The sequence below is a fragment of the Zonotrichia albicollis genome, chromosome 6 (genome assembly GCF_047830755.1).
Source record: "Zonotrichia albicollis isolate bZonAlb1 chromosome 6, bZonAlb1.hap1, whole genome shotgun sequence".
Classification (NCBI taxonomy): domain Eukaryota; kingdom Metazoa; phylum Chordata; class Aves; order Passeriformes; family Passerellidae; genus Zonotrichia; species Zonotrichia albicollis.
In genome coordinates this window covers 58,083,354-58,103,332 of record NC_133824.1, presented here as the reverse complement: position 1 = coordinate 58,103,332, position 19,979 = coordinate 58,083,354, and the positions used below count along the sequence as shown (strand labels likewise).

Sequence of the window (19,979 nt, the reverse complement as noted above, 5' to 3'; positions counted from 1 at the left end):
AAAGGATTTTTTGTTTGTTTTTTAAGCTTGCCACAGGTAAGTTCCAGACTAATTCAGGTAAAAGCTAAAGATAGAAGGCAAAGGAAGCAGGGGAACAGAAATTCATCAGGATGAGTCTCCATAATAGAAGGACAAGCAGAGAAGTTGACAGCCTGTTTGAGTTTTTGGAATTTCTCTTTATGAACAAGGATTACATCTTCTGTCACACACTCCATTCTACATCTGTATTTAAAACCAAAGAAATGATCCCAACATTGTTTTTTAAAGCTTTCACTAAGGACATATTAAAACCAGTAACTCCCTCTCTTCTCCTGGGGGAAGTTTGGAGAGGAGCTTGTTTCCATCTTTGCACAGTGCTTGAAAATGCAAGACATTTACAGGGCTCTGATGCCATCACCTACAGTGGCAGATGAGGAGAATCTAACCAGAAGAGTCACTCCCTTCAAGGAAATTATTTAAAAGGATTTATCACCATAAATTCTATGTTTATTGTACATTCTCTGACATCCTTGCTGTGGACTTTAGCACTTGGTCTCTTTTTAGGTAGGATAACCAGAAAAAGTTACACTTTTTTCTTTTAACCAAACAACCACCCACATATTCTAACTCTGGGCTACCTCAGAAGAGGTATTTTGAGGACTATTTAAAAAAAAACTTTTCTCTAGCAGCTGTTTTTTTCAGATAGGGGTGCATATGGTCAGTGTTAAGCAGTATTGGTAGCACAGACATTGTGAATAATGTATGCATGCTGTGTGTATTTATAGAGTCACAGCTCATGCTGGCACTGCAGGCTGCAGTAATGCAAGTGTAAAGCAATTACTCGATTTTATATTTTAATAAACTTGTTGTTTTTCTGTCAGCTAATAGCAAGTTTTGAGATCATGGCAGAGTGATAGGTATTTTAAGAGCAATATTTCTTACTGCTTTCAACACAGTGTAAGTGTACAGAATAATAAACTAATAACATAATTATGATTTCTGCTGAGTTCTGGTGTGTCAAGGCCTGTTGAGGAGTTCAGAACTGTTCTCCATCAAGTAGCTCTAGGTGCATACTGAAAATTACCTCAAATTAACACAATGCATGCAAATTCAGGACCTGAAAATTGGGAAGTGTCCATGTGAAGTTGCTCACATCCATGGTTCAGCCATGTGGCTTTCCCCTCTTGCTGCAGCCTCAGAGCAGGCCATTGCAGAGGGTTTGTTCTGCAGGAAGCCTGTGCCCCTCAGTGCTGGATGGGTGCCTCATGGCAGCATCTCAGGGTAAATCAGAGCACAGGGATCTTGTGCTTTTTGTTGTGTTCTCTTGTGGCACAGCTCAGCCTGTGGCTGTGTGATCTCTTCCTTTGTGGCACATCAAGGCTGCCAAGGAAAGCTGAGCTTTCATTTGTGTTTGTACAACACAGCCTGAGTCAGGGAAATGAGGTTCAGATTCTTATTTGGGGCAAAGGATAACCTGACTTTTTGTCTGTCTCATTCTGTGCTCTCAGTTCCTCAAGTAGAAAAAGACTGTCACATTGTTAAGCTTTTCTTGTTTTAGTTTCATCTTTAAAAAAACAAACAAACCAACCCTGTTCTTTGCTCACTCTGTAGTGTGTTGCAGAGTTACACAGTGGTTTGTATCTTCATGCCAAGGAAAGCTATAAAGAGTTTTTTTTTTTTCTGAGGAGAATTAACACTGTGTTTGCAAATGAACTAAAAGCAGAATTTGGCTTTTTTAAACTGTATTAAGTGTGGGCATCCTGCTCAGATTCATGCACGAGATGTTTAAACAAAAACCAACATCCCGATGCTTAAATAATTTTTTACCTAGGGTTCCAACATCAGGATATAAATATAATTATTTAATATATATTTTAATATTCAATAGATGTTTAATATATTTTAAAATATCCAATTAGTACAAATAAGAGAATATAAAAAATCCTACTATGCGAGATTGTTTCCCATATGCCCAGAGAAAGGAAGAAAGATGCACACAAATGTTCAGCATGCATCATTTTCTTGGTGCAGGACTGGCTCCCTCCTTAGGAGTGGAATCCAGTGAAATAGGACTCCTCTCAAAAACAAAGAGTGAGCAACAAAGGATAAGTGATCCAGTGATTAGCCAGAGGCTAATAGGAATGCAAGGGCAGAGTGACAGTTTGCACATTGGAGGAAATCTGATCTGGAAATTAATTTGAAGGTTTCTGCAGTGGAGACTGCAAAAGAACTAGTTTTGAAATCTTTCTGAAGGACAAATATATGAAAATTCTGACTTGCTTGTGTGTAAAGTGTTGTATCACACAGGAAAGAAAGCTAATGGGTAAATAAGGTTGAATTGCAATTTAGAGGAATTTTCCTTTCCCTCCTTCCCCACTTAATTTTTTTTTAAAAATTAGAATGAAATATTCAGCTGCCTGCAACTTAGCATGAAAAATTGGGTTAATTTACTTACAAATTCTAGTGATTTAGAAATCTGCATGCTATAATTGTCTCTGGTTGAAAATACACACTGTTATAGGAGAGTAAATCAGGACAGCAGATAAATACCTCAGTACACACAATCAACAGCTACATGTCACTAAATATACATAAACATTGGGAAAAACCAGAGCTTTTAATTGTGAAGAAGTGAGTATTATTATTTAGTGACTTACCAAATGGTTTTAATTTAACCTTGTGGTAGGTAGATGTCACTTTGTGTTAATAGAATTCTGTTTCTTATTGGGACCACCTTACCCTTTCTTCAACATTTAACAGTAACTGCTGTAATACAGCAGTATCTGAGTCCTGACATCTTTTCTTTTAAGATTAAAAAAATTGCTTAAGTAAAAAATCCCACACAAACTTATTTAAATATCAGCTTAAGAAGGTTTGCCTTTTCAAAATGTAATGTTTTGATTTTACAGCATGAACAAATACACCGTGGTAAAATTCTAAAGAATTATTAAATACAGAACAGTAAAATTTGAGTACAACAGATGAGTTTTTGTCAGGGATTGAATGTAACACTAAAATTACTATATACTGTTTACTGAAATTACTATTTACTATTATTAAAATGACTTGCTGCTGCAGGATTGAAATTAGTTTCACTTAGGCTTTGATGCTCCTTGAAGCTGTTTGTAAAGCTTGATTTTTTGAGTAATTCTCTGCTGGTTACCTAAAAAAGCAACATGAAGAGTATGTGAAGGAATCAGACTAGTATAAATTGGGATTTAAAAACCCTCTGATTCATTCCTTTGATCACAGTATTTAGTGAAGGAGAAAAGTGGCACTGTGAAGGAGCTTTTGGATTGCTTTTTGCTGAATAGAATTAGAAACACTTAATTTCAAGTGAATAATCCTGTAAGAGTAGCTAATAATTTCTCTTTTGGTTCACAGTTCCTGTACAGTTCTGCACTTGATACTATTGTTGGGATTTTGTTGGGTGATGGATTTGTCATGAGAAGCAGGGATCTGTCACTGATAATCCTCTTAGCTCTAAGGACCAAACCTTGCAGTACATAAAAAATCCCTTTAAATTCCTATACTTGTGTTTGAATTTCTGTCTTGTATTTATTTAGTACTACAGCAGTTGAACAACTATGAAAACTGAGGCTTTAAAAAACTCTGTTGTACTGAGAGAAACAAATATTATTTACTCTCATCATGAATAATGTCTCATGAAGAGGAGGGAGGAGTGCTGCAGCCTTACAGTCTGTCTAGGCTGTAGGTCTGTATTCCCAGGTAGAAAGGCAAGACTATATCTTACATTATTTTGCCTTTTAGTCCTTTGGATTATGTTTTCCTTGTTTCAAGACTCACACTGTAAGAGTCTCTCTGGAGGCATTGGCTGACATCAGTGCAGTACTTGCAGCTATTTTTAAAGGAAGTATATGAGAAAATAAATTCTGGTTCTGGTGCCGCGGTGTCTCACGCGGAGCTGAGATGTTCCAGGCACAGCCCTGCTGGTGCAGCCCTGCTGGCTGAGATGCTGCTGTTCCCCTGCTAAATCTGTCCTGCTTCTGTTTGCAGCCATGTCATCTTATCTGTTAATTGTCAAGTCTGAACTTCCTGGAGCTGTTGCTGGGCTTTTGAGTGGAGCCGAGAGCGGGTAAGCAAAAATGCTTCGTGCATTCTCTGTTTGTCTTGAAGGAAAAAGGGGTCCAGCACTGCTGAAAGTGATGGTTGCTGACACTCCTCTGCTCTCGCACTTGAATTTAAATAGTCATTTACATGAGTTGTTGGAATATGAAATGTATTTGGCAAGTGCAGGTCGTTTGCAGCACACACACACAGAGCGTGATTCTTTCCTCATGGTGATTTCCTATCCTACGACCTTAAAGTCAGTGGCAAAACTCCATCTACAGGAATCTCCTTCCTGTAATATTGTAAAAGGGGAAGCAGGAAGGTGGTGGGGGGAGAGGAGAAGAAACATTTCCACTGCTGTCATGTTATCACTTCACATAATTCAAAATCACAGTACAAAAAATGGCAGGCATTTATATGGAAATATTTTGTTGTCTCGCTCTAGTAATTGGACTTGGCTTGGGAAAAATGCCAGGTTTCCAGACTTGGTTTATAATTCCTAAACTTGGCTCCCAGTAAAGAAGTTATTTTTTGCAGTTGAGCTGTGAAGCTGTTTGTAAGGAGTGTGTCCCTCACATTTCCATTGGAACTGTCACAAGAAATCGAAGGCAAACACTGCAGCTTCAGCACTGAAATATCTTGTTTGAGTTGTTCCATGCTCCTGTCATTCCTTACAGTGTATCTTGGAGTGCCTTACAGCTGTTTTTCCAAACTGCTATTTTCAGATGTTTTGAGCTCAAAACTTGCTCTGGATTGAAGTGTGCTGAAACTGTCTCAAGGCTGTGTGATGCTTGTATTATTCCTGAATGTTGTGGGTGAATTTTAAGTGGGAAATCAGTTTGTTAAAAGGTACTTTAGTTGATTTTCTATTTTATCACTTGCCACTTCTGGATTTTATAATGAGTTTGAAAAATTAACTGTGGCTATAATCTTGCTTTCTGCCCTCTGGGCCCTCAGAGTTTTAGCAAGGTTTTTTGTTAGTTTTCTCTTTTTCTCTAAACTATTACATTTTATATGTGTATAGGTGTGTATATTACATTTTATATCTGCATATATGTTATTTTTAGTCTGCTAATGTATCTCTTCCAGCTGTGGTAGTTACCAGCTTTTCATTTGGGTGCTTTAACCTTCTCCTCCAAACTCATATTTCATACTCTTCATACACAGTGGTGTTGAGCTGCTGCTGTATCTGCTGCCTGTATTCCAATCTAACCCCAAATTTAGCATCTAACATCTCTTACAACTGTTTTTAATTTTGTGTCAGCTCTGTTATTGCAAAGTGAATTTTCTTCCAGCAAAGATACATTTTGAAACAGCTTAAGAAAACTCCTGGTAGGTAGAACGTGGAGGTTCTACCCTGTGCTGCTCCAAGGGTTGTTCTGTCTGAAAAAGGCCCTGTGAAAACTTCATTAAGGTGCCTGTGGGATAATGCTCCCAACAGCTTTGTCCAGGTTCTTCCTCAGATCTCCAGGATGTGAGCACCCAGGTGACAGTGTTGAACTGTTCATTACAAATTCCAGTTATCTGTTGCAATCCTCAGTGATCTGCCAGCAGCTCTGCTTCTTCCTTAGCTGCAGCTGCAGTTGGAGATGGGAGTGAAGCTCAGCTGTGCACTCAAGAAAGAGCTGAAATTGTCCACAGGAATCCCAACCACAGCTCCATGCTTAGGTGATTGGCTGCCTGGTCTCATCCAGTTTCTGCCTCTGTAAATTGGAGTTCTTGCACCAATAAATGTTTGTGCAAGCAAACTTCCAGTGCATTTCTCAAGCAGTATTCCAGGAACATGCACATATGTGTGCCCACATCTATATTTTATTTCTTTTGCCATTTTAATGGCCATGCTAGATCTTAATCTTTTGTTTCTGTGTATTTTTTTGCAGATGTTAAGTGTACATTTTTACTAGCTGACCTTTTAAATGGTAGGAAATTGTTCAACAAAAATAGGTAATCAAATACCAAGCCTAAGAAGCAACTTGTTTATTCAAAGGGCATAAATATTGAATAGTTTGATTCAGTTTCTTTACCTGGAGCACTTGTTTCCAGATGGGATTGCACAACTGTACTGTGTTTGTTAAGTCATTATAGCATTTGATACGCTTTCATTTGGTGCAGAATTTATCTCAACTGGAGTTGGGATGTATCAGAAATGTCAGCTAAACTATCTGTGAAAGTATTTTATATGCATAAACCCTCCTGAGCTGTGCATTTGGGAAAGCCATTTACAGAATGTTCTGTGCATTAAATTATTTTTATAGGTAGAGGTTAGCAGGTGTGCCTGTGTTTGAGAGGCTCAGAGCCAGTCTAACACATCCTCATGTCTTTTTAAAAAACAAAACCATACAGTATGAACACTTACTAATACTGAGTGGAGATGTTTCTGTCTGCATAACAAGAATTCCACATAGTTTTGATGACATGAACATAGTTTCAAATGAGGATTGTGTTAAAAAGTTGTAATTTGTGAGCCCTCTGTTAACATTTAATGACCCTGTCAGAGGATGTGATTGATGCAATTAAGTTGTCTTGCTTGTGTGTTGTATAATTGATATGAACTGAGAGTAAGATCCTAATTTAGAACATATGAATATCTTGTTCTGTTGAATTCAGGAATGAAATTAAAGCGATTTATAAATGTCTGCTTTTAGTTAAAATAAGGGGGGGGGAGGAGAAACATCTGCATGCCAAAGCTTTTTCAGCACAGTCAAGGATTTATATTCTGTATTTCATATTTTGAATGCTTTTATCATGTAGGATTAAATTTACAGATTAGATTGATTTTAAAGGCACTATCAAAACATTTATTCTGCCTTTGGAAAATAAGTGTATTTTTAAATCAATACTTTGAGGAGAAAATGGACACATATTCCAATAACCAGTCTATTATGGACTTTTTTGAGGCCTTTTTAAGAATAAGAATTGGTATTCCAGAATGAAGCAGTGTACAAAATTAAAACTTTTTCTCCTTCATTTCCTCACTGTTGTTTTCCTCTCTGTCCCCCCTCTAAACAAATGCTTCTTCATTTACCATAAAGTAACCAAATTAATTTTCTGTCTGTTCTGCTGAGCTTGTGAACCTCAGTGGCAGCTGTGGGTTTGCAATCAGGAGATTTAAACTGAGGTCCCACATCTCCACACAGTGCATGATCCTTATGTTCTCTGCCATGATGCTGTTCCTCCTAATCTGAACATCACCAGACTGAAAAGAAAGAAAGAAAATGTTTACAAATATATGAATGATAAATAATAAGAATAAATGAAGAATAAATGCTACAGCAAGAAGCTGATTTTGGCAAAGTTGTTTCTTCACTGTAGCAGTAGCAGACAGAGCTAATAATGTACTTTTTGAAGAATTATGTGTTTTGACTCATTTTTTAATACAGACATTGTCAGGTAATGGTTGCTTTGGGTTTGATACAGTGAACATGCCCTCAGAGTTGAAATTTCTCTGTTTACATTACATCTTCTTTCCAAACAAGTGACTCAAGTGGCTGTCCATGATGTCCAGCAGTAGTTACTATACCTGTATGATAATTCTTCTTTAACACAGGTGTTATGGGACTTCCCTCATGACAATTTGAGGTGCTGGCTGTTTATTAGGTGCTAACCATATCCTGGACTAAATAAACTGGAAGGTCAAAAGTCAGGGTGTTTATAGGTGGTAAAGTTGGAGGCTGATGTGCAAGATGTTTGTCAGTACAGGATATGGTTATTGCCAAGTCAGGGCAGGCACCCTCAGAATGTTTCTGTTCCTTAACAACTTATCCATCTGTGCTTTCCTCACTTCAGAGATGGGATTTTGGTGCTTCAAATAGATTTTAAATGTGTGAGGACTTAATGTGCCTCTACAATGCTTTTTAAAATATGTGTGGTTTTATGTATAAACATTCTACCAGATTTCATCAGCATAACTTTCATCCCTTCTGTCCTTTACATCTTTCATGGATGCATGCAAGGAAGGGAAGCTCAGCAGTGAGTGGGAATTGATGTTGCTGTTTCTTCAGGTGTGTAAATGTGCAGCTCATTGTAACCCAGTTTTAGACACACACTGTGCTGTGTAAATACTTCTGCTGGAAATCTCTAGAGTATGAAATGCCCTTCCCTCTGACCATTGCTGTGAATCAAGGCAGGGATTTGCATTTTGTGCTGATGAGAATTATGAATTGGCACACATCAGAGCCCTGATCCATGCAGACACTTGCCTGTGGAGCATTGCTTGCAGAATGAAGATTATCTGGGAGCTCTGTTTTATATCAGTGTAGAAACTAGGAGTACAAATCCATGTAAATAGCATATGAGACAGGAAATTATTTTTTCTTGTCCTAGTGGTTGCTTTGTCTAAGAGCACAGTTCTAAGTTAAACATATTTTTAGGACTCCTGAGCTTTGTATCAAACCTAAATCAATTTTCCACCAGGTCTTGGTACCTCGATGGGAGGCTGCTGCTGCTGCTCACTTCAGTCTGCATTGTTTTTCCTCTTGCCCTTCTTCCTAAAATTGGTGAGTAATTAAAGGAGAGAAGAGAATATTATTCTACTTTAGTAGCAATTACAGTTGAAGACTTTAAAACCTTAATGGCTTATTTATTTATTTAAACTGGCAGGGGGCTGCTGGTGGTGGTGATTACTTCAGTCCTTGTAGTGTGTTCTGCCTTCCAGCCCTGCCTAGTTAACCTATTACTTGGGTTGCAGTAGTATTTTGTCTGCAATACTAAAATAAAATCTTTACAGCAGAACATTAAAGAGCTGCATTTACTTACAGCATGCCATTAGTGGTAAGCCAGTTCTAATTCTGCCCTACAAAACTACATAAATGATCTGTGACAGGCACTTGGAATGTTGTTATTCTGAGTCCTAAGCCCCAGATACCAAGCACTGTAATAGAAAACATGCCTAAAATGTAAAGCTTTAGCTGTACATTAGGATCACTTTCCTTATAAATTCTCTTTTATTTTTACTGTTATTTTACAGGCTTTCTTGGCTACACAAGTAGTTTATCATTTTTCTTTACGGTGTACTTTACTCTTGTGGTAAGTTAAAAAGTCTCTGCACAGCTTCTTTTTTTTCTTTTCCTTATTGTTTGAATGTTTTCATAAGCCTGTTTGGAAATTAATTGTCTTCCCCTCCCCCTTAATTTTTTATGTGAAATTTAGAATTTTCTTCAAGTTCAGTATGTGCTTGCTGGCTGGGACAGATTACATTTGTTTTGCTGAGGCTGGGAAATGTGTATGAAGTTCCAAGCATGTGAAAAGAGTTAAAATAATTAAATTTTGGGCTGGTAAATATAACAATTCCTTTTTTTTTTTTTTTTGTTTTTTTTTGCTGATGGGGCAGCAAAGGGAGCTGGCACATACATTTTTGTTTCCCTGCTAACAGAGGAATGGAATTCTGTTTTCTTAACTTCTAACTATTACTTACTGCAACTAGTACAGCAGAAAATTTAATATACTCCAAAATAAATTAAATTTACATGTATAATGGAGTGACAGAGTTCAGAAAAAGGCAAAGAAACCTAGAACTTCATTAAGGCAGTTTACAACATTCATTAATACGTCAATGACCTTATTCTCCTCTCCAGCTGAAAGGAAAAGTTCTTTTCTCTGAGCCATATGGGGGTTTTTGACCCTGATGTTCACCCTCTCAAGGCCCCTGTGAGGTAGATGTTTCCAAATATCAAAAGTGAGACCTGCTAGGCAGATCTAAGAGAGAAAATGTGCCTTTAAGTTGCACTTTTTTTCCTTTTTAAAGGGAAAAAGTGTGTTAATGCACATGTGTAATATGTGGTACAACTGAGCAGCTCTCACTCTGTCATCTATTTCATCTTTTTGAATCTTATTTGGGAGCCTGGCAAAAATGTTCCCCCTCTGCCCTGTCATTCTGGCTTGCATTGACTTGCATTTAATACCTGCTTTACAAAGGGATAAACAGAGTTGAAGGCAAGTTGAACAAACATGCCATCCAGGAGACCAAGGCAATCCATTAGGAACTGAACCATGTGATAAAACCAAACTTCAAAGCTGTCAAAACATCTCCCTAGGGTATCCCTGGAGAGCTGCAGTGTTTGTAGGACCTTGGGAAGTATTCTTCTTAAGCTGAATATTGAGAAGCAGCCACAGCCTCTCCAGAGTTAATGGAAATTCATTTGTAATATTTATAAATTACCTTAACTTTTGACCTCTCTCCTAAAATTTATCTTTAAAAGAAAAAAAAAAAGGGAAAAAAAAAGTAAGAAAAAGCACTGAGTATAATGCTGACACAGGCCTTTGGCTGAAGCAAGTTGCAAGGGTTTTAAAACCAGCTCAGCTCCTGGATTTCAAAGGGAATGTGGATGGATCTCTGAGGAGAACTGTTGTAATGGGTGGATGCATTTGAAAACAACTTCAGTCCCTGAAAAAGCAAATGTGTAAGCAAGAATTGCGTGCAGCCATGCCAAGCTGGGATGAGTTAAACTAGATTTTAGTTTGTGATTCTGTGTGAAAAAAGTGGGTACAAAGTGCTAAGGGAGGAGTACAGACTGCTGGATTTTTAATGAAATGTTAAAGTTTGTGTGCTTTCTCTTTCTTGTTAAATGGCAAAGCAGCAGCCACAGTAAATCTAGCTGAGCTCAAAATTTTTAAAGCCATTATGGATATTTCCAGAAAACCAATACTCTTGACAGAATATTCCCTGTGACTTGCTCAGGCCCTGAAAGTCAAAGGCATTAAATGTGGTTTAGTTTTCATATCTAATTGCTTTGAAGTGGGTGATGTGTGCTGTTGAAATGGTGTTTTAGTTTGCACACTGTTAATTTCTGTGTGGCAGATATGTTTTAATTTGTTCCAGAAGAGAACTGTGTTAGTCATATGGAAGTGATAGAATTATATTTTGCATATACAGTAATTCTGTGCCTTTTCAAGTGCACACCATCTGTTCAGCTTTTTGCCAGCAAGGCACAATTTTACTGCAGCCTGCAGAAAAGAGACATCCTGGTCAGTGTGGTCAGGGAGAGCAAAGGGCTGAGACTTCTTTGTTCTGGGGCTCAAATGTCCTCTCTGTGCCTCAATATCTCTTCCTTTAAAGCCAAAAAAAATGGTTCTAGGCTTTACTTGCAAAAATATTGCAGACACTGAGATGAGCTGATCTAGGGGAAAAACAAGTATGTGTAACTATTAATTCAAAGCCAGATTCTGTGAGCTCCTGAGCACTTTTGTTGCTCAGTTGTTGAATACCTCCCTGCCTTGAATCCTCAAGAAAAAAACTGTGATTGTTACAATTTTTGTTATTCCTTCTCCTCTTGCTGTGTATATTGGTGAAGCATAAAGACACACTTGTATTTTTTTGTGTGTGTGGAGACAGCATTATTGGTAGTTTGTTCAGCAAAGGTGTCAATGATTGCTGATGGTGTTTGTCTGAATCTCTTGTTTGTGTTCCCAGCACAAAACATGTTGCAGACAGGGAACCTGCCACATGCAATGGACGATGTTATGCACAGACAGCTTTGCTCAGTGCTGTCAGTGCTCCTGGAATAAAGGGATTCCTGTTTTCCCTCTGCAGGGTACAAGAAATCACTGAGGATATTACAACACTTTTGAGCCTTTAACTTTATTCTTTAGCAATGTGTCTGGTGTGGGCTTAAAATACCCTTTTTCCACTAGAACCGCTCTTGATTTTTAGGTTTTTTTCACTTAAAACCAAACATTTTTGTACTGAAAAGAATGTTTATATGAAATAGGCTTAAAGTTCTGGAGGAGGGTTGTGGTGCCTGCATGACTGCTCAGCTAACTGGGCTGTGCTGCCAGCTTAAAAATCCTTTCCTGTTGGGGAAACTCTTTAGACTACAATTGGAAACCTAAATACATTTAAATAATTAAGCAAGTGGGCAAAAATAAATAGAGATTTTTTTTTTTTAAATGCACCTAGTACATTTTATTTTGTCTTCTTTTATTTCCACAGTCTGTTCTTAATCTGTATTACATTTATTTTAGCAAAATGTTCTCCAGCTTTTTAGGTTTGGCTTGTCTGGTCCTCCCTCTGCAGTGTTTATATATCTTTGCTCTTTAGCTTGCAGGAAGTCTTCCCCTCACCACTGCCAGGCACATTTTCCTTTCCCCAAACCTTGCTTTTCAGCTCCATGCCCCTTCCCAGTGCCTGTTCCAGCTTTAGACTGGAGTGGGGAGTTCCTACAAAGCTGACTGCTTTGGAGCCTTCAAAGCCTTCCCCTCTTTGGGTGCCTTTAAACACAACCCAGCCCAAGTTATATTTTAGTGTTTGCTGTTTGCAGGCTGCTGTTGAGCAGGCTCTCACCTAGTTCCATACCTCAGCTGAGTTGTTCTGTGCAGTTTAAAAAGCGTTCCTGGCACAGTTTGTGTACCCACAGTTTGCTTTCCCCACATTTTGGCCAGAGGTGACTTTGTTTGCCTCTCCTGGCATTGGTGACAAGAGGGAGCATCCAATCCTCTGGGAAACACCACTTGGCAGCAGGCAGGGCACAGTTCCCCGAGCCAGGAGAAGAGCTCCCTTACATGTTATTCTTCTCATGAATCTGAGTCTTTAATTAAGTTTTTAATGAGTTGCTCTAGGCTTCAAAAGAATTATAACCTCTACAGCCAGGCAATTACAATGGGAAATTAATTAGGGTGAGGAGAGCAATGCAACTATCATTTTAAACTGGGCTCCTGAAAGAGGAGGTAACATTTCTTACTTTAATTTCCCTTTGATTTTCAGCCCTGTTACTTGGCAGTCCCTAAACCAGCAGGGTGTAGCTGAAGGCCCAATGACATTCTGGGACAATAATTGCATTTATTGTTTTTCCTTTGCTTTCTAGTCCAAACCAGATGTTTCTGCCTTTCAAGATTAGCCCTGGGCTCTGCTCTATCTCTGTTGAGGGCTCGTGTGCTGCGGGTGCAGGCTGGGCTCTACCACAGCAGCAATCCTGCCTGGGAGGGCAGGCTGCTTGGATTTCAGCTCATGGCAGAGCCCACTGCAGAGCCCTGGAGTATTCACATACTTTTGGAGCAGAGAGGAGCTGTGAGAGAAGCAGAGAAAAAGGAAAACACAATTCTTATCTTGCTTGCTCTGCTTGTGTTAAAGTAGAATGTAATATAGAGATTGTTTACCCAAAGTGAATGTAATATAGAGAATATGATATAGAGATTGTTTACCCAAAGTGAGGATGTTTTTGTCCACTGCAGTTCCCTGGAGTATTCACATGCTTTTTGAGCAGAGAGAAGCTGTGAGAGAAGCAGAGAAGAAGGAAAATGCAATTCTTATCTCGCTTGCTGTGCTTGTGTTAAAGTAGAATGCAGTATAGAGATTGTTTACCCAAAGTGAATGTAATATAGAGAATGTGATATAGAGATTGTTTACCCAAAGTGAGGATGTTTTGTTCCCTTGGCCTGTCAGGGCTAAGTGTGTGTGTGTGTATCAGGGAGAGAATGAGTGCAGTGTGAGCAGTTGTAACCAAGAGTAAGTGCAGAGCAAATTCAGTTTAAATGCAATGTACATAGTATAGTATAATACAGCCTTCTGATGGTAAAGTCAAATGCATCATTCTCTCTCCCCTTTGATTTCCAATCGTGCCCCAGCTCCAGGAGCCTGGCCCATGAGGCTGCCAGCTGTGCAGGGTGAGCAGCTGCATGCAATGGCACTGACAGGCTTTGCTGGCCAGTCTCCTCCTGGTGGCCTGGCTGCCAGGCAGGGCTGCTGATTTACTGCGGGTGCAGCTCCCTGCTGGGGGTTCCAGCAGGCTGATACTTCTGCTCTGTGGATCTAAATTGAAAACTGATTTTTAGGATATCATTCATACATGAAATATGCTGTCTCTGCAGGTTGTGATTAAAAAATGGTCGATTCCTTGTCCTCTACCTCTGAGCAGTGCCATAGAGAATTTACAGGTAAAGTGCATGCTGGTTTGAAGTTCTAATTTTATTAGTAAACTGTATTGCTTTTTTTACATTAACACTTTCAGAATGGCTTGCAATTTAAATTCCTTCTTTTATTAATCATCACAGAATCTGAAAAGTTTCATGTCTGTGGTTTGGGCTTATTCTTTCATTATGCCTTTTTTTTTTTTTTTTGCATTTATGCTTTACAGGTTTCAAATTCTACTGGGGATTGTAAAGCAAAGCTCTTTCATCTTTCAAAAGAGGTAATCTCTATTAACAATACACAAACTTAGAGGGGGGTGGTGGTATTTAAAAAATTGGGGTTTAAACCTTACCCAGGGTAAGCTGTCCTTGTGTAAAACTCGTTATGGGCTGCTGAAATATTTTCTGTACCTGCTGCCAACTGCTATCCAGTCTCACTTTTTTTTTGTATGAAGGCTGATTGTCCAAGTTAGCATTTATGAAAATATTTTGGAAATATGGCCAAAGATGAAAATACAACAGCTGAAGCAGTGGTCAGCCTCATCATGCAATCAGATCAAGCCCTCAGCTGGAAGTTGGTGCTGCTTGGCTGTGTGCTCTTAGTTCCTGGCAGGGTAGAGAAGCTTTCCTGAAACCAGCCTTAGTTTTTCCTCACCTGAAGCTGATCCTTCAGGCCTGCTGCAATCTGGTATTTGTTAATTAACATGGCATGTAAATCATGTAACACCCAGCAAGGCTTGCAGGAGAGGAGGTGTCATGCAGAGCCCTGGTCTCGGGGGGGTGAAGAGGAAAGGAAGAAGGTAAATCTGGGATAGCTCTGTAGTGAGATCTAGGTGGGATGTGGCTGCACTTCTCTGAAAAAACAAAAGTCCACCCTACCCTCCCAAGAAAAAGGAAAGGAAAAAAAAAACCTTGGGCAATGCAAACATCAGACAAATGCTGTCTGTAGATCAAAGAAGAAATGGTGCTTTAACCAGAAACATCTAATGTGAGATTCTGGCCTTTTGTGCTTTGAAGACTCTTGGGACTCATCTCTCCTTCTTTTTTAAAATTGCCTTTATCAATAGAAAGTGGCAAATCTTTACCAGCATGGGCCTGATTATTTCAGCACAAAAGTGTTTGTTACAGCACAGCTTATTCCACTTGGCAATTGCAGTAGGCTGTACTAGATGATTCATCTCTTTTATTACAAATTTTTGGAATAATACACCACTAATTGTGTGGTTGCATCTTTAATTACATAACTGTCTTAAAACTTCAGATGCCAAAGAATGTTATATTTCCTGTTAATATTTTCTGTTATGTTTTGTATTTCATCCAAATTTTTCTGAAGGAATAATAAAATAGTGAGGTCAGGGTGAAGGAATCAGTGATTTGACAGCCATGGATATTAGAATTTGGAAAAATTCTTAGAGAATTTCACAAGTGATACACTGACTCTGGGATACATCCTGCCCTTTCTACATAAGTACTTGGCTTCAGTATAGTCAAAAAAGAAAATATTCCAGTTTTTGGTTTATAGGCAGCATGAATTCTGATGAAGAAACTGAGCTGTGTCCCCTTGAACTGACATGACCTGAAAAGATTGAATTTTTATGGACTGATTAGAGATACCATTTCTGTCTTGTGGAGATTTATCTCAAAGCATTCCTCTGGAAATATTTCCACTGACTTCCAGCACTTGAACTGAATTCTGAGTTCATACAGATATTTTTCCAACCAGCAGTAACAGCAAACAACTTACAAGATGTTTTCTTTCTCTTTCAGAGTGCTTATGCAATACCAACTATGGCCTTCTCTTTTCTGTGCCATACCTCAGTCTTGCCAATCTATTGTGAGCTCCAGAGGTAATGTATGAACACATGCAATATTAAAATAGAATTATAACCTTTTTGTAATACTTCCCCTGAGTATTTTTTATTTTTAGGTCAGTACCATCAAACACTGCAGAATCAGGAGCTTTCATGGTTTTGGGAAGTGTACAGTTTTAGTCTGTCCTGGCTTTTTCTCTCTTAGAGGAATGAAAAGTAACAAATGTGGTTCCATCATCAGTGTCAGGATATTATCCTGCTCTGGACAGTCAGGAGAAAAAAAAAACATCATTTGCTAAGGTACTTTAATAGCCATTTTTATGGCTGTAACTGAATCTGCATTTGGCCATATCTGATCCAATGATGGTTTTTGACACAGATTCTGTTCGTGGCTCTGAACAGGTATCATCCTGGTAAATCCCAATTTTCATTTAAAAGAGACACTGGGAAGTGTAAATTCCATACAAGATAAGGACAGTGTTAATTGTCTGCTTGAAAAGTGTCCCTCTAATAACTAGATTAAAAATACTTTTAAACCCCCTAAATATCAGTGACAGCACAGACCTCAGCAAATCCTCAGTGGCCTTAAATTAGGCCAAAACTTCCTTATGAAAGGCAAGGTACTGTATAGATTGTGCTGTGTTCAATCATGCCCAATACTGATAAAACAACACTGATTTCCTTTTCTTTCTCCATTTTAGTCCATCCAAAAGGAGAATGCAGAATGTCACTGTCACAGGAATTGGGCTGAGTTTCCTAATTTACTTCATATCTGCTCTCTTTGGGTACCTGACATTTTATGGTAAGTGTACTCTCAGGTATTCCTTGGAACCAAAGTTAATGATAACAGATAAATGTCTTCTGCCTGGAATGCTTCAGGCATTAGAACACTTGAACCCTCAGAATTTAAAAATTCAAAAGGATAGGCTTTGAGCTGGGTTTTCCAGCACTGCTTCATGTTCCTGAGCCAGAAATGTGTTTTTTTGATACATGAACTGAACCAAGAAGTGCACATTTCCCAGAAATGTTGATATTTGATGAAGTAACTGTGCCTTTTTATTATCAATCAGAAGAGTGGGTGGGCTGTCAAACCCTTGCCCTACCAAATTCTACACTAATTTTCATTTGCTGTGGAGTTTAGGTGACACTGTGCTGCAGTACCAGTTTAATTACTCTACATTTGGACTTCTAAATACTTCTGGGTGCAGATTTTCAGTAGAGTTTAAACATAGATGACTTCTTCTGTCTGGCATTCTTGAACTTCAGAAAGATTTCAGGCCCCTTTTTTAAAGGTCCTGGCAGAAGTAGGTGAGTGTCCATTTCATACAGCAGTGATAACACAACTGGTTTATTGAATTTCCTCTACTTGCTGATTCTGTTGTAGTCTCATACCAATGCTGTCACATAAATGCATCACAGTCATCCACAAGGATCCTTCTGATGTCTTCTGAAAACTCTTATTATGAGATGTTCACATGCTAATCTTCATTGATTGGAGTGAATAAAAATTCTTCCAGTAGACTGTAAGGCAGTAAATGAAAGTTCTGATGAGGATTTCCTCTCCTTTCAAGTGTTTCATAATTCTTGATTGTGGGGATGAGATGGTGTCTGACAAAGCACCAAGAATATTGGCTTTCAGCATCTAATAATTCCAGATTTTTAGGGACTTTTGTGCCTTATACCTCCAAGTATAAGCGTGTCTGAAAATATTCCCTAGATGTCCAGAGACCTTAGAAAAATTCTGTGGGGATTTCTTGCAGGCCCTGATGGCCTGTTGGCCACTGCTGCTGTTTGCTGGCTGCATGAGGTTTGCTGGAGAATATCAATAAATGTAAATTTAAGTGCAACTCAGGTTCAGTAGTCAGTGCAGGGTAATCATCTATCCAGATGAAATCTTAATAAGAAGGGGAAAAAAAAAAAGAGGAAAAAAAATAGTCCTGGAAGCCATCCCAGTTCCTGTTACCTTTTCTGCCATGATTTCTTTGGGACCAGACCCTGCCTTCACCTCTCTCTGTTTCACTAGGAATGGTTTGGGTTTTCTGCAGGCTTGATTTCCTTTAGGAACTCTAAGACTCAGGAGCCTGAAATGCTGGAATCAAGAGTGGATGTCTGTAAGAGACTTGTGTTGTTTGTTTGGATTTTTCCCCTTGCAAGCTTCTTCTTCTTTTCACTTTTTGGTTGTCTTGTTTAATTAACTTACTTCTTTAAACAGAGAAAGTCTGTTCCCTGTTCCTAAAACACCAGTCTGAGAAAATGTAAAACATTTTATATTAAATTGGAAACAAAAGAACAGTTCCCTCTTTGAAATGAGCCATGTTTCATCTCTCTGTGGTTCAGATGGTTTCTTCTGTTTTCTGTGAATTTGAAACTTCATAGGACTTTGAAAATTTCAGTTTATTCTGAAGTCCAAAAAAACAGAGTTAAGACTTAAAAAAAATAAATCAGGATAGCAGACTACTCTCAGTGCTCTGACTTTTGCTGTTTAAATTTCCTCCTTTTTTTTTAAGCTGTCTCCTTCACATGTGTGTCTTCTCTTTAGGCATCTTTGGCTTCAGCAGAGGCTCTGCCTGGCATTGCCTCCTGAAATTTTTAATTTCCCTGAAGATTTTCCTTCCTAGCATATCAGTAATGCCAGGGTGTATCTGCATCCCTCAAGCAGATGGTTCCATTGGAATGTCCAGTGATTACCAAAGCAATTCATTTGTTTTGTTTTCAGACAAAGTGGACTCTGAGCTGCTGCAGGGTTACTCCAGGTACCTGGCCCACGATAGCATCATCATGACAGTGAGAGCAGCCATTCTGTTTGCTGTGCTCCTGACAGTGCCTCTGATCCATTTCCCTGTGAGTATTCCTGAGGGCTCTGCAGCTGGCACTGAGCACTGGGCACTAATGCTTTGCAGGCTGCAATCCCTGAGTCACATCTAGTCTTGTGTATCTTATTCACTTGTCAAGTGATTGATCAAAGACCACATATTTGCATATGTTCCATGAAAGCTCCAAAATAACAACTAACCACTAAGCTAATTTGTGCTCTTGAGACAGATTTCAGACTAAAACTAGCCCACAGCATTGTTTCTAATTTAGAGAATTCAGAACTTCTAAAGTTTATTTAGTTTGATTTTTTTTTTTTCCCTCTTAAATTGAGTTTTGCTGACTTGGTTTTTCCTTTCTACATGCACGCACCCACACACAAACACACTTGTACTTGAAACTCAATTTGATTGTAAATTAAAAACACATCTAGACCTATTTCACAAAAAAACCAAACCCTAGTTTAGATTATCAATACTGTGGTAGAATTGAAAATCCATTCTTTTAGGAACTGGGAAAACTGTGTGTATGGAAGCACTGTATAGGTTGTGCATCAGTTGACAACATGCTGACATTTGCTACCAGGCATTTTCAGAGACAAAGACTCCCCCAGGCCTTCTTTTGTCCCTCTAAAAAAGGGAGGAACCAGTCATTCCTTCAGACTAATGACCATGTGATAAATCTTGCTTTAATACAGTAATAAATCACATTCTACACTACAGAGAGACAAAGCATTAAACTATTACTGATCTTCTGGCATTTTGATTTTTAAAATGTTCTTTCACATCTGGAATGATGTAATTCTTAAAGTTCTGAAATTGAGGTAAGATCAAATATGATGTGTGTGTATTAATGTATTTACCCACACAATGTTTGTCTTTTATTGTGCAGGCAAGGAAAGCTGTGCTGATGGTATTTTTCTCTCATCTTCCTGGGTCATGGATTTGCCATATCCTTGTCACCTTAACACTGAATGCAGTTGTTGTTCTGTTTGCAATGTATGTGCCAGACATCAAAAATGTATTTGGAGTAGTTGGTAAGTTCTTGTGGTGGCTGGTTTTTTTGGGTTTTATTTTAATTCAAGAAATTCAGTATATGATTCTGCAATGTGCTTCAGTCTTCTCTAAACAAAATCTTACTTTCTGTTTATTAAAGGTTCAACCACATCAACATGTTTGCTTTTTGTATATCCTGGACTATTTTATCTTAAACTTAACAGAGAGGACTTTATATCACCACAGAAACTTGGGGTATGTTTTCTGTTTTCTCATCTGCACTAATAACATTTAAACAGGCTCATTTAAAATGCATTTTAATACACAGTGGAGCACACAATCCGAGGGGCAAAGCTCTTGTTTTCATTGCAGCTCACAAAATCTCTGAGCTTTTTCTTTCATCCTTCCTGGTAGCTCTGGTCTGTCTGAAACTCCTTCTTCAGCAGAGATTTTTGGCAAGCAGTGTGTGCAT

At 38.6% G+C, this 19,979-nt stretch overlaps 1 protein-coding gene across 2 annotated transcripts in view; it reads left to right on the top strand.

Annotated features, from left to right (window-relative positions):
* The window catches only part of SLC38A6 (solute carrier family 38 member 6), a 37,491-nt gene that overhangs the window by 12,879 nt on the left and 4,633 nt on the right, over positions 1–19,979 (top strand). For both annotated transcript variants that reach the window (XM_005491656.4, XM_026796206.2), the window contains exons 6-15: positions 3,997–4,075; positions 8,464–8,546; positions 9,017–9,075; positions 13,852–13,917; positions 14,118–14,171; positions 15,658–15,737; positions 16,403–16,503; positions 18,418–18,542; positions 19,404–19,548; positions 19,668–19,762. In XM_005491656.4, coding sequence (XP_005491713.2) covers positions 3,997–4,075; positions 8,464–8,546; positions 9,017–9,075; positions 13,852–13,917; positions 14,118–14,171; positions 15,658–15,737; positions 16,403–16,503; positions 18,418–18,542; positions 19,404–19,548; positions 19,668–19,762 — 887 coding nt within the window. The remainder of the gene's footprint in view (positions 1–3,996; positions 4,076–8,463; positions 8,547–9,016; positions 9,076–13,851; positions 13,918–14,117; positions 14,172–15,657; positions 15,738–16,402; positions 16,504–18,417; positions 18,543–19,403; positions 19,549–19,667; positions 19,763–19,979) is intronic.